This window comes from Apodemus sylvaticus, chromosome 12 (genome assembly GCF_947179515.1).
Source record: "Apodemus sylvaticus chromosome 12, mApoSyl1.1, whole genome shotgun sequence".
In the NCBI taxonomy this organism is placed as follows: domain Eukaryota; kingdom Metazoa; phylum Chordata; class Mammalia; order Rodentia; family Muridae; genus Apodemus; species Apodemus sylvaticus.
The window spans coordinates 103,111,840-103,126,055 of record NC_067483.1 but is presented as its reverse complement, the minus strand read 5'-3'; the positions used below and the strand labels follow the sequence as shown (position 1 = coordinate 103,126,055).

Genomic DNA, 14,216 nt, shown 5'->3' with positions numbered 1-14,216 from the left:
ACAGTAATAAGATAGATAACACAGACTAGAAGAAATGGATTTCATTGCACTTACAGCATTGGTTCAAACTCCTAACTAAAGAAACAAGGCAAAATGGAGGATCTATGTACTAAACTCCTTTGGAAAACTAAGAAAGGAGGCAACCTAACTACTCAAGTGTGACACCCATAAAACAAGAATAAATAAGAATCTACAGTGAGTACAGAGAGGTACCCCCTGTTGGAATTGGTTTTGTTCCTCAAAACCATTTTTTTACTTTCTATTTTAGCATTGAAACTATAAACTCTTAATTATTTTATCAATGAGAAACTTAGCTCAGTCCCAAAAGTGGGGGTGGGCATAAAAAGTCCTCTTTTTCTAAGGCACCCCCCCCATATATGGGTCATGACCCACAGCTGGGAGCTGCTGAGCTGGGGATTAGGTGTTTACATGCAGCCTTACCAGTCTTGCTGGGTCCAGCATTTTCTGACTGTGCCCCCAGTCCTCCTTTTAGGAATAGTAATGTATATCTGTGCCACTGCATGCTGAAGTTAATACACATTTAGAATTCACAGGGTCTTATTGAGACTGTGGAAGATTATGGGAGCCTCTGAAATAGGATTAAATACACTTTGCATTATAATAATGGCCTCTTAGCCTTTGGAGCCTGGGTGTGGAATGTAGTGGTTTGAATGAGAATGATTCCCATAGGCTCAAATATCAGAACCCTGGTGGTGACTTTACAGCTATACCTTACCAGGGGCAGGCTCTGAGACTTGCATGTAAACTTGCCTCAATTCCAGTTCACTCTCTCTGTTCATGTTTGGGGCTTAACATGTGATCTCCCAGCTCCCTTCCATGATGGTCTCATCCCTCTGGAGGCACAAGCCAAAATAATCTCTTCCATAAATTCCCTTGGTCATAGTATTTTATTCCAGCAGCAGAAAAGTAAATAATACAGACTATAAATAATCAAAGATTAAAAACAATTTTTACTTAATCTTAAAAAATTCATGATAAAATTGGGCACCAAAAAAGTAAAATGTACGTACTCACAGTTTGTGCTGAACTAACTATTGCAGCCAGTGTCCCTCTTCCTGCGTGGCAGAACTGCTGCTCCAGCTTCTGGACTCAGCCACAACCAAGAGAAGGCAAGACAGTAAACAACAGTTACAGCTCCTGCCACACAATTTACTTAAAATCCCCGACAGATTTACAAGTGCAATCTCAGCTTTTAACCCTAAAATAATTAGGCTTCACTGTTTTGATTATTTTGTCTTTGATGTAAAACTATAGGTGACAACAATGGTATGTGCTGTCCAAACTGCAAACAACTTGTTTTAAACAGATTATTAAAATAGTACACATTCACTGTGTTTTTTCAAAATTTAGAGACATAAAAAGAAAATGTTTTACTATATACAGATGACACCATGTACTAGATACTTGTGCAATGTTCCTAATTCTCAGTATTACCAGCAATGGTGAGATAAACTAAAATACGTTAAATTGTTCTATGCAAAATATCTACTTCCTCAGGACAAAATTCTTGACAGTAAAATGAACTTTAAGGGTTACAGTTTATGAACACTGAAAACACAGAGTTGGTGTATAAAGTCACATCATACCTGAAACCATATCATAAACTAAAAAGAAAATAATTATCTAGACATGTAACTGTCTTTATTCATTAAAACACACCCATTTTCCCAGTCATCATTCTCAGATTGCTTCCTCCAACAGCACTGCCTCGTGGTGGGTAGAAAAAATTAAGTCAATTTGATATCATAATGTACTCTTCGTTGATATTTAGCAAGGGAAATGGGAAATTTGAAAATTCAAATGTCCAATTAATGGAAGACAAAAGATTAATGCCAAGTAAATTTTGTCAAATGCATTATTTTCAGGATGCTTTATCAGTATAATCTGTCCAGAGAACTTCCTCCCTACAGGTTAAGCCTCATATATGAAAACATTTCAACCTTTCAACTGGGTGAGTGAGGTCTATAGAGAATGAATCCTTGCCCTCCTGAATAACAACACTTAACATTAAGTCTCTAGCTTCAGGCTTAGGGACTAACTAGTAAGCTCATTATTAGATCAAAAGAGGCACAAAGTCAAATTTTTCTAGCCACAACTTAGACTATCACTGCATTACATTTCATAAATTAATACAACATTTACAGTGCTTTTGGTAATTATGCATGTTTATATCAAAGATTATTATATAAAGCATTAAATACCCTATCAAAGTCAAATTAGCTTTTATAAGATTTATAAGAATCTTTAACACTTAAAACATATTTTATCCACACACATGACTCTTTAGTTTTTGAAATGACCTTTGATTTGGTTTCTCTTTCTGAAATTTGTATTAATGACGTATTATATACATGAAATATGGCTAAAGACACATGGAAGTTGTCAGCTAAGTCATAGGAGTAAAAAAGAAAATTTAAATGTTTTAGGAGCGTATGGAAAAGGCCCTGAGAATAAATTACTAATTCTGCAAACAGAAGAGTTTTGCTTTCAAATTTGCTCCAGGCAGGTGTGAGGGTGTTCAATGGTGTATTTATTACAAGCCCAGAACTGCCATATGTTTCTCTTAAATTCTCCTTAAGTAGCTTATTTACCAGTCCTGAAGACTTTATCACTTCAGAGTCAGAGAAATTCCTATTAGAAAATTACTGTTTCCAAGAAACTCTGAATCTATACACCTACTTTTAAAAGCAAATGACTTGAGAATTCTGCTAATGTGTATGTCACAGTCATTAATGTAACTGAATAAGAATGTCCCCACAGACTCAGATATTTGGACACTTAGCTGGTGGTGCTCCTTGGAAGGGATTAACAGATGCGGCCTTGCTGGAGGAAGTGAGTCCCCAGAGGTCAGCTTTGAGAGGTTAAAGACTGTTGCCATATTCAGTCTGCTTTCTCTGCTTCACACTTTGTGCCTGAAGATGTGAGCTCTCTGTGTTCTACTCCAGCTGCCACGCCTGCTGCTTGCTGCATTGCTGCCCATCATGATGTCTATTAAACTATAATCAAAGTTACTTTCTCATGGGAAAGGGAGCAGGAAGGTCGCTTCCTCAGGTTTGCAGCTTGCTTGGGAGAACATCCGGTTCTCTGCGTGAGGAAGTGTGTCTCCTCTGTCTTGGTCGGCTGAGAATGACAAAGACCCTAGGTTGCCTGCAAACGAGCAAGCTAGGAGCAATCTCCTCATGCCATTTCTCTACAAATAATAAAATGTATCTTCAAATGTAAAGCCAGGTATGGGGTATTACACCTATAATTTCAGTGTCTGGGAGGTAGAATGAGGAGAATCAGGAGTTCAAGGACAACTTCATTTGCATAATGAGCTCAGGACCAGGCTAGACTACAGAAACAGTATCTGTTCTGAATGAATGAATGAATGAATGAATAAATAAATAAATAAATAAATAAACAAATAAATAATAAATAAATAAGAAATTAAAAATAGTAATTCATTTGATTGCTCATTTAAGAGCACCTATGCTCACCAAGGTTTCTGCTGTGAAAAGCCAGTGAGAAAATCCTTCTTGATGGTGTAATGAGGAGGGTAGACATGTCTGATACTGAGACAGATGCTAAGACTATAGATATGGATCAGGAGTGCAGTACTTGCCTTTCTTTCAAGAGGCTGTGAGCTTGGTGTCTATATTGAAGGAAAAACAACACCAAGCAAAGCCCACAAGAAACTAAAACTGAGTTTTCTATACAAAATTGTCCCAATCAAAGACACCTCCCAAGTAATGGAAATTAGTCAAGTATCAGAAGAGAACAAAATTTACAAAGATCTGCTACTTCTCCCCAAATGGGATTCTTTCCACTCTGAGACCAATCTGTCAACTCCAGAGGAGTGGCTGAAGAGTAGCCATGTTTTTAACAAGCACCATACTAAAAGAATGAGGACTGCAGTCTACAAATCTTCCAAATATTCTAATCTCTATATAAGGAGTTAGTATCTCAGAAATAACAACAAACTAGAAGTAAACAAATCAAGTTTTCCAGAAATTAAACCCCACCTCACTTTAGTTTATCTGTGAAGTGGACCGAAGTAACTGGCAAGAAGCAACTGTAAGACCAACTATATTCCATGTAGTAGCTATCCCTGGTGGTCAACTTGACTATATCTGGAATGAACTCTGATCTGGATCTTGGCTTAGAGATCTTGAGACACAGTGGCTATGAATTCCAGAAGATTTTGACAGGGAAATCTCTAAGCTCAAAGTCATCAGGGAGCAGGGCAGTGGTGGTACACACCTGTAATCCCAGCACTCTGGGAGGTAGAGGCAGGCAGATTTCTGAGTTTGAGGCCAGCCTGGTCTACAGAGTGAGTTCCAAGACAGCCAGGACTATACAGAGAAACCCAGTCTCAAACAACCAAAAAAAAAAAAAAAAAGGAAAAAGAGTTGAACCTAACCAACTCTACAGTCTACTATCATTCTATATACTTAAAGAAAACAACACACACAGATACACACTAACACACTCACAAACACACACACACACAAATCCCTTCATGGGCTAGAGAAATGTCCCACTGGCTCCACAATTTAGAGTACTGAATGATTGTTTAAAAAAAAAAAAAAAAGATTTGCATCTAGTACCTTTATAGGGGCTCACAATCACCTGTGGCTACATATGAACAGATACCATAGGCAAAATGCCTACCATATTCTTCCATATTCTTTATTTTTTACCTTCCCTAGTACAGAGGATCAAATTCCTGTAATCTTTTTTTTTTTTTTTTTTGATTTTCAAGACAGAGTTTCTCTGTATAGCCCTGGCTGTCCTGGAACTCACTCTGTAGACCAGGCTGGCCTCGAACTCAGACATCCACCTGCCTCTGCCTCCCAGAGTGCTGGGGTTACAGGAGTGCGTCACCACCGCCCGGCTCTACAAATGTGTTCTTGATATTGAATTAACAAAACTTCCTTTAAGAATAGAGGATTTTCCCAGCACTCTGGGAGGCAGAGGCAGGCAGATTTCTGAGTTCGAGGCCAGCCTGGTCTACAGAGTGAGTTCCAGGATAGCCAGGGCTTCACAGAGAAACCCAGTGCCAAAAAACCAAATCAAAAAAAAAAAAAAAAAAAAACACATTTGTAAAATGTTAACATCTGATGTTGGGTATTGGTTCTAATGCTTATTTCAGCTCCAGAAAAGCTGCACTGCCAGATCTGAGGGTCCCTGCCCCCCTCCCCTGATTCGAATGAGTAATAAAAAGTTGCCATACAGACAAGGGCTGGGCAGAAAGACAGGGGCAGACTTAAATTTCAAGTGCAAGGGAAGGAGAGACGGGGGAGGAAGAGAAGGATCAGATTTAAGAGCTGAAAGAGGGAAAGCATCCTACACTGTAGGTGGAAAGTGAATGCAACCCTATGGGAAGAGAGCGCAGAAGATGACAGGCAGCAAAGGTACAACAGAGATTTAAAATGCATTAAACCAGGGATACTGGAGGGAAATGTGTGCTACCCATCAGCAGGATTACAAATATCCAGCTATTGAGCTTAGTTAAGACATATCAAAATTATCTAGTGTGTGTGTGTGGGGGGGTGTGTCTTTCATTTACCAATCAAGAGAACTCTTGGGCAGGTGCAGTGACTGCACTACATGTCAGAAGCCAAAGTGGTTTAATTAATTCAGTCTAGTGCTTTGAGGTCCCAAGAGAGTTTCACATTACCCTGGACACAGGGGGTACAGAGCCCAGTCAGCCAATACACAGTTTAGTCAAAGTTTCAACTTTTTTTTAAAGACAAAGCAGAATAAGATTTTCCCACATTTTCTAGTTCTCACCAGCTGCTGTTTCCTTAGCAATAGCATATCTTGGTTCAAAGTGACCCAAATCTCCTTGCAGACTGAGAAATCTGTCATCAGTCCAACTCTGAGATGTGTTAGATGTGTTGTCAAATTAAGCTATAAACAACGTTACTTTCTCATGAAAAAAAAAATGAGCATGAAGCCACTTCCTCAGGTCTGCAGCTTGCTTGGCAGAACACCAGGATCCTCTGCTTGAGGAAGTGCACCTCCTCGGTATCTCAGTATGCTGAGAGTGACAGAACCATCCTAGGGTGCCTTGCCGCTAGCAAGGTAGGAGCATTATCATGCCATTTCTCCACAGTAAAGTAAAATACTTTCTTCTGTGATCCCTAGAGATTGGCCTGTGGTCCTGAATAGCCAGAGAAATGTTGCCCTCTGTGGATTAGCTGCCTACGTTTGGACTACAACAGGCAAAAGTCTCAACATTGTTTGTACTGCATCCACAATCTTTTTCAGTAACCTAGCCTGTACCCTAATAAACTTAAGAACACTTAATAATTTTAGTATTAGTAATTTATTCTCCATTTCGGCTACATAATTCAGACTGTGCCTAAAAGGGGAAAATGAAACAAAGTATATTCTTAGAATTATCATATGTAAGAATGATGGAGTTTAGAGAATTATCCAACCCTTGTTGTATAACTAAACCTTCAAGAAGTTTCTGTTAAATCTTGAGTGTGATCAAGCAAGACTAAGTCAGAAAGCAACATTCTGGTTCCCTTTTATACTAGGCTCAAGTACAATCATATACAACACACATATCAATCACAGACATTTTTTGTCCTCCTGCTCTCATGGAAAGCCTTGAGTCAGATACTCAGTCCAAACATAAGAAGCCAATTACAATAATAATAATAACAACAATAATAAAACCTGGTTTGGTGGCGCACACTTGTGCCAGGGAGACAGAGACTCCATGTCCTCCCTAGCCAGCCATCTGAGCCTACCTATCCAATTCAAAGCCAATCAAAAATCCTGTTTTACAAGAAACAGTGGATGGCACCTGAAGAATGACATCCAAGGTTGTCCTCTGGTCTCCACACACAAGCTCACATGTGCAGGGCCACAGGACCAAACTATCCTGTAAAAGGATTTTCATCCGCTGCAGTAAGAGAGCTCAATGGGTAAAGGTTCTTGCAGCCAAGTCTGATATAACCTGTCCAATACCTGGGACCTCTATTGATGAGGTTTGGTCTGTTGTATGTATTGTCCCAGAGACAAGAAAATGCACAGGTAAATCCAAGTGAGGCTATGTGACCTTGCCTCCAAATTATTTCTGATTGGTGAATAGAGATGACAACAGTCAATAGCTGGGCAGAAGAAACACATGCAGGCAGGGTTTAGCATTCAAGGACTTCCAGCATCAGAGAAGAACCACAAGGGGGAAGACACCATGGGTTAGGTGAGTCGTAAAATAAAGACCATGTGGGTTGGCTACCTGTAAATAAGAGCCGTCCAAATGAAACATGGCACATTCTGTCATGGGGTTAGTATTGGGAAATAGACAACAGCGAGAGGTGCACAATCTACCCAGCTCTTGTGCTGATTAAGGCTAATTGTACATAGAAAGGTTGTGTGTGTCTTTTATCTGACAACTAAGTGGTCAAAGGCAGGGTAAAAACCTGAGTTAGGATTAAATAATTTCTACAACATCCACATATACAACTCCTGCACACCCCCACATACACAAATAATAAATGTAATTTCAAAGGGGGTTAAAGCACTTGTTAGTAAACATGAGGATCCACGTTTGATCACCAGAACCCATGTGGTAGGACGATAACCTGCCCAGTCACTATCCTCTGGCCTCCATAAATGCACACTAACACACACATATGAACACAGAATAAATTAATGTAATTATTAATTAATTAACTAATTAAAGGTTTTTCACATCATCTCTTGTTGGCCCAGACTCACTTCTGTCTTTGGTTTACATAGCTCGCTTCCCACATCTACCTCTCCTTATCTCATGCCTATCATGCTTGCATGTGTTTCTCCTCCCTAATCTCCATGTTTAAATCTATATTAAACTCTTTATAAACTACTGTTCTGGGGACTAGACGGATGGTCCCCAGGTTAAAAGAACTTAAAGGCCTGGAGTCCAAATTCCAGCATCCTGTACACACCCATGAGTATAGCTTCCAGGAAACAGACATTGTCTTAGGAAGAAATAATGAAAAACTGCCAGTGATTTGGAGGAAAAAAGACTTACAAATGTATGGCAAAAATGCAAAACTCTGTTCTTTTAAAATGTAGCCCACAAAAGAGTTAGGACCTGGGTTATGAATGAAAGAGAAGTAAGTGAAAATCCCGGTTCCTTTCCTACCATGTAACCCAACCAAGTACCATTATTATCTCTACAAATCTGTTTCTTGCTGAGTGTGCCAAATTTATATGCTGCTTCTCAATATCAAAAGGGAAACCACTTAGCAAAGAGTCCTGGAACATAGTCCATACAGAGTAATTTACTAATTATTAAATTTTGGAACAAATGTTAAAAAGACAAGTAGTGTTTCATGTTTATTTTTAACTGTCAGGCACAAGGCTTAGAATCCTGACTTAAAGTTGAGACTGAGATATAAAAGGAATTACAAAAAGCCATTTTGCCCAGGACAAATGCTAAGTAAAAATATCTAGCACTATGGAAATATAATTGACATAGTCACAATCATAAGTTTATTAGAATAATTTGATGCATCACCTCAAAGTTTTCATTTTTACAAAGATATAGTTTCATTTTCATAAACAATAAAGGGAAAAACAACACATTAAAAAAGAGAGCAAAGGTAGGAATGAAGAATATTACTAGAGTGGCTTTCCCATTCTCAGAAATTTATTTTTATTTTATTCTAGACATACAGAGAGACTACTTAAAAGTCAAATAAATTCTGATAGGCAGCAAAATTTCACTCAAAAAAAAACAAAATATAAAAACTAATTCTATTTTGTCTTATGACAACAATAAAAAATGTTGTCAGAAGACAGGCAATGGTAACACACCGTTTATTCCAGCACTGTGGAGACAGAAGTAAGTAGCCAGATCACTTGACTTGGAAACCAGCCTGATATATAGGCTACTTGGGAAAAGCCAGGGTTTCCTGAAGTGCCTGCTCTGCAAGCATGAGGACCTAAGTTCAAATCCTTATGCACATAAAATCTGGTGCAGGGCTGCACATTTCTTTCTAACTCCAACTCTTTGTCTCACAAGAGACAGGTCCTGGGAGTCTGCCAGTCCAGCTGAAATACAAGCTCCAGGTTCAGTGAGAAATTAAGGTAGAGACAACTGGAAGACATTGACCTCAGACCTCTGACCTCTACACAAAGCATGGGAAACTCAGGTCTCTGTTCTTTAACATGGGTTAACTCAGTTACTTACTGTAGGGCTACAGAGTAGGTAATACTATAGTCATCACACACAGCTGAATAAAATGAAGCTCCGAAGTCACTAACCGGTCCATGGCCATGCAGTCAGTCAACAGGAGCAGGCAGGATCTGAACTGAAGATGTCAAGTGTTCGAATCATCTACAGCATTCATTTAGCTAGCAATTTTTACAAAGAGCCTATCAGGTGCCAGACACAGTTCTAAGTACTAGAGATAAAATTATGAATAAATCTAATGAGATCTTTACCCTGTAATTAGGAAGAGAGAGCCAACAATTCTAATGGGAATAATTAACAAGTGTAAAGTGTATCTAATAATAAATAAGGATGAGAAAGAGAAAATAATGTTTAATGCTAAACAAAAGAGTCAAATGACAAAGAGAGGGAGACTTGCTTCTCTTTTAGGAACCATGAAAAGTTCTCTCAAGTAAAGAACAGCAATAGAAGTCAAGAACAACTGCCACCAGCCAGAGATGGTGCCCTGTACATCTGCCAGGGTAGCATCCTAAAGCCCAATAGTGAGAGTGAGAGTCATGGGGAAAGGCTGAGGTTAGGTTGGAAGCTGCCCTGGTGGCCGGGAGAAGCAGCTTAGATTCAATTCTGTGTGTAACCCGGGGCTTTTGGAGGATTTGAGCACAAATAGTTCAATCCAAGTTATTTTTAAAAACATCATTCTTACTGTTATGTGAGGAACAGCAAGCTGGAGAACTGTATCTGGGGTGCGGGGAGACTGGGGGAGGAGAGGGAGGGAGCCCTGCCAGGATCTGCAAAAGCCTGAGGAGCGACCAAGCACAGAACTAACAGGAAATGAATGGCCAGGACTGACCTGCGCTGGAGAAAGGAGGCGTCGCTGGCGGCGGGACTCAGAAGCAGATCCGTGGGCGGGCACACAAGTCAGCGAACCAGTGGCAGGGCCGGGGGGGTGGCCATGCAGTCGCGGCGGAGGGGGAACCGGAGGTCGCGGGTTACACAATTCTGCAGCCTGAGCTGCAAGAGCGGCGCAGGGGACCGAGGTCTCCAGGGTCAGCGCCATTCCCCGGCCCAGGGGTCACCGCAGCAAAACACCGCACCTGGGCCTCGGCAGCACCACAGCCACTCAGTGACCTCGCCGCAGCCAGGAGGAAGGCCGGAGAAGGTAGCAGGTCCGCAAGCCTCCGAGGGGCACCGCGCCGCACCCCTAGCCCTGCTCCTCGCCTCCCCCACATCCCTCTAGCGCGCCCCGCCCCCATCCTGCCTGTGACCCGCCAGCTGGGTGAGAGCTGACACTTTCAGTAGACAGTGCATGGGAGCTGCTAGCACAGAGAGCAAAGAGACCAGTCAAGGTCCTTCTCCCGAGTTGGGGGTGACATAGCCTCGGTGGTAAATTGCTGGCTGGCAAAGGAGGCCTCTGTGATATCAGACCTGAGACTCCATTGTTATTACAATAGTCTTTACAGTTGGAATATCCAAACTCCTCTCCCAACCAACTCCTTTCCCAAAGTTCAACACTTTCTTTCCTCCACCTTAGAGACTTGAAAGTGTTTGCAATCACTTAAACAATCAGTACTGTTTTCAAAACTGACTTTGCAAAGCTGAGGTGTTGCCCCCCCAGAAAAAAACAGGAGATACTCAAATAAAATCGCTCTCATTCTCCCTCCTTCATAAATTCAACTTCAATATTTCATCCTTATCCCTAAAAAGCAGCATGGTTCTCTGGACCCACAACTGAAAATCTAGAAACAGCTTAATTTCAGGAGTAACAGACAGAGCTCCTAGCTGCCTTACCAGCAGGTCATGTCCTGAAATGTAACAGTGAAGAAAAAAAAAGAAAATGAAGATTTGGGGGAATGATATTTTAAAAATTGTCTCTACACAGCTGTTATTTCCACTAAGAAAAATGAAAAAAACTGTATTTTTAAGGCTGAGAAAAGCATGTTCCACCACAGTTCACAAAAATTCATTCTAACCAATAGTTAGTAACAGCATACATTCTGTCCACCACTCACTTTACCACATCTTTTGTGCCAATGGACAAACAGGTCGATTCCCAGTGTTCAAAACACATTTAGTGTGGTGAGAGAGGCAACAGCTGCAGGATAAGTTCAGAGCTACATCTGAGGGAAAGCTTTGGGGGGCATCGCTAGAAAATGTCAATAAAGTCATAATATGAACTGAATGATTAGTTCTGTTAGGTAGGAAAAATCCAGAGCAGCATGTGCATGGGCAGAGGATGGAGGTCAGCATGCATTCTAGGAACTGTGAAGCATGAAGCAGAGAGTGGCATAGGCTGCAGAGTATCCAGACAGAGGAAGCTAGGGAGGCAAATGGAGGACTGAGAATGAAGGTCCTGCAGGGTTTGGAGACCTGGTGAGCCTATACTCCAGAGGAGGAATCAATGAAAGAGTTAAACAGTAAAAGTAACTTTAGTAATTCACCCTGGCTGCAGCCATGAGAGAGGACAAATAAAATGGAGGACAAAGTCATTTTAAAGGAGATGTTCAAAGATATGAAAGTTCAGGACAGAGATGGTTCATCTCTCTATATATTAAAGTCATCAGATATCAGGGCTTGGGGGAAAGCTTAGTGGGTCAAGAATTTGCTACACAACTGTGAAGAAATGAGTTCAGATCTGTAGTACCCACATAAATGCAGGGCAGGGGTAGGTGCTTGCCTGTACTCCCAACTCTTATGAAGTAGAGACAGGATTTCCAGAGGAGCTGAACAGTTAAATTGCTAAATAAGTGAATTCCAGGACTGGAGACAATGACTCAAGAAATCATTTTGAATCAAGTCAGTAGTATGAATATCATCTAACGTGCTAAATTCTAATACAGTGATTACCCTACAAACTGGGGTTCACAAACTCATTCTGTTCCTAGCAATTATAGCTCAATAATTTTTTAAATATTATCCATAAGCCAAAATAAATATGTAACTCTGTGATTACAAATAAATGAGGCCACATAACTTAAGTATTTGTAACTTAACAGGTTGGTAATTCGTCAGGCAAAAAAGTAATATACTTAAGTCAAAAACAAAACTACGAATTTTATTTACTAATGGGACATCTGTAGCCACTGGGGAATGTACCACTTCTCAAACTTGGGACTATGGGACAATATCACTATTGTTTCCCACTCTACATTGGCAGGAAACGGTTAGGCACACTGCTCTACACTTAATATTCTATCATAGTGAAAGGGACAGGTTCCTCACTACAAATAGAATACAAAATAGAATTGCCTGGTTGAGTGGTAACAGCCAAATTTTTTTTCCTTACTAAAATATAAAAATACATTTCCTCTATATTGGCCATTAACTTGACAATGCTTTTATCAACCTTAAGTTCTCACCAACAACTTGACATCTAATGTTTCAGCCTCTATTGCTAAACTTGGTCTCAGTGAATTATTTTATTGAGTTGCAAAGGATGCTTTTCTAAATACATATTCCTTCTGTGGTTGTTGGCTGCCATTCCTCTTTAATGAGCTATCATGGTGGAGCACACCTTTAATGTCAGCACTCTGAAGGCAGATTGTTGTAGAAGTTTTTAATCCCGACCCAGGTTTCTAACCCACCTTCCAACCTTTAGCTCCCCGATAAAAGATACACACAGCCTTTATTTTTGCAATAAGCCTTAAATGGCACAAAAGCTAGGATTAGAATCCTCTTTGGTATTAGAATCTACTTTCCTATTGATAACCCCAAATTATTACTTACTATTTTCTCTGTTTCTTCTGGGCTGCTCGTAGCTCTAATTTGCCAGCCCGCGGAGCCATGTGATTATGGCTCACCTAACCTCTGGCAGCTTCTCCTTCTCCCTCATGCACCTCCTTCTTCTTCTCATGGTTCTCCTTGGACCCCAAGCCGGAGAAACCTAACACCCATCTATGTCTCCTCTGCCTAACTATTGGCTGTTTCTGTCTTTATTTATCAATCAGAAATAACTTGGGGGTAGGGTCACAGGTCTATATGCAGACTCCAGGGCTTCGGGACCCGCACTTAGCATTACAATAGACAGAAAGACCAAACCTCCTTTTTCTCTCAAATATGCGTTGAATCCAATTACAATAATTATGAAAATTATAGTCACACGATCTTTAATAATGAAATAGCTGGGTGGTGGTGGCACCCGCCTGTAATCCCAGCACTCTGGGAGGCAGAGGCAGGCGGATTTCTGAGTTTGAGGCCAGCCTGGTCTACAGAGTGAGCTCCAGGACAGCCAGGGCTATTCAGAGAAACCCTGTCTCGAAAAAAAACCAAATCCAAAAAACCAAAAAAAAAATAATAATAATAATAATAATGAAATAACTTTTGATGCCATGTTCTGTGGATCGCTGATGCTTTTGAAGCTATCTACATATAGCATGACTGAATTGCTAATCATTAATTTTTTTAATTATTTACTATTTGAATAACCTTGAAAATATGTTATTATAATTAACTAAATGAGAATCTAATATGACCATATGAGTTTGACTGTCTATCCAAAACAGTTTGTAATAGCAGCAATTAAAAGGACTGGGCTTAAACCTTGTATTCTTAAGTGACTTGCATCAGCACAACACCCCAGCAGCTGTAAGACCACAGAACCACAGTAGACCCTTGGAGACAACCTGGTCCATGGGTATCACCTTGGCCTCAGGGGGTTGTGCAAACCACTCCCATCAATATGGCCCCCAGAGTCAGCACAGCCACTGCTGTCAGCATAGTTTCAGGCTGCAGCCATGGACATCCACATGTCCTTTGGTGTTATAAGGGGCCACAGGCCCTACTCAGACCTGATCAAGATACCATCATGGACTCAAGGAGCAGCACCCCCCACAGAATCCACTTGGTCTGAGATCACAGCACAGACTATGGACATTGTCACAGCCCCCAGCTATGGAAGAAGCAGACCTGGCTGTCAGCAGCATCAGGACCAAGACATCACCCTTAGAGCAGGGCTTGCCTCCCAGATCAGTGTGGCCTCCAGGGGTAGCTGGGCCCTCCTACATCAACAAGGCTTTAGGTGGCAGCACAGGCCATCCAC

General features: G+C 40.8%; 1 protein-coding gene across 1 annotated transcript in view; it reads right to left on the bottom strand.

The window, feature by feature from the left end:
- Nucleotides 1–10,980, bottom strand: part of LOC127697107 (uncharacterized) — a 154,823-nt gene extending 143,843 nt beyond the window's left edge. The window contains exons 1-4 of the mRNA XM_052199947.1: nt 10,970–10,980; nt 10,276–10,394; nt 10,032–10,192; nt 1,036–1,104 (exon numbers count right to left, since the gene is read on the bottom strand). Coding sequence (XP_052055907.1) covers nt 1,036–1,104; nt 10,032–10,192; nt 10,276–10,394; nt 10,970–10,980 — 360 coding nt within the window. The remainder of the gene's footprint in view (nt 1–1,035; nt 1,105–10,031; nt 10,193–10,275; nt 10,395–10,969) is intronic.
- Nucleotides 10,981–14,216: the final 3,236 nt, after the last annotated feature.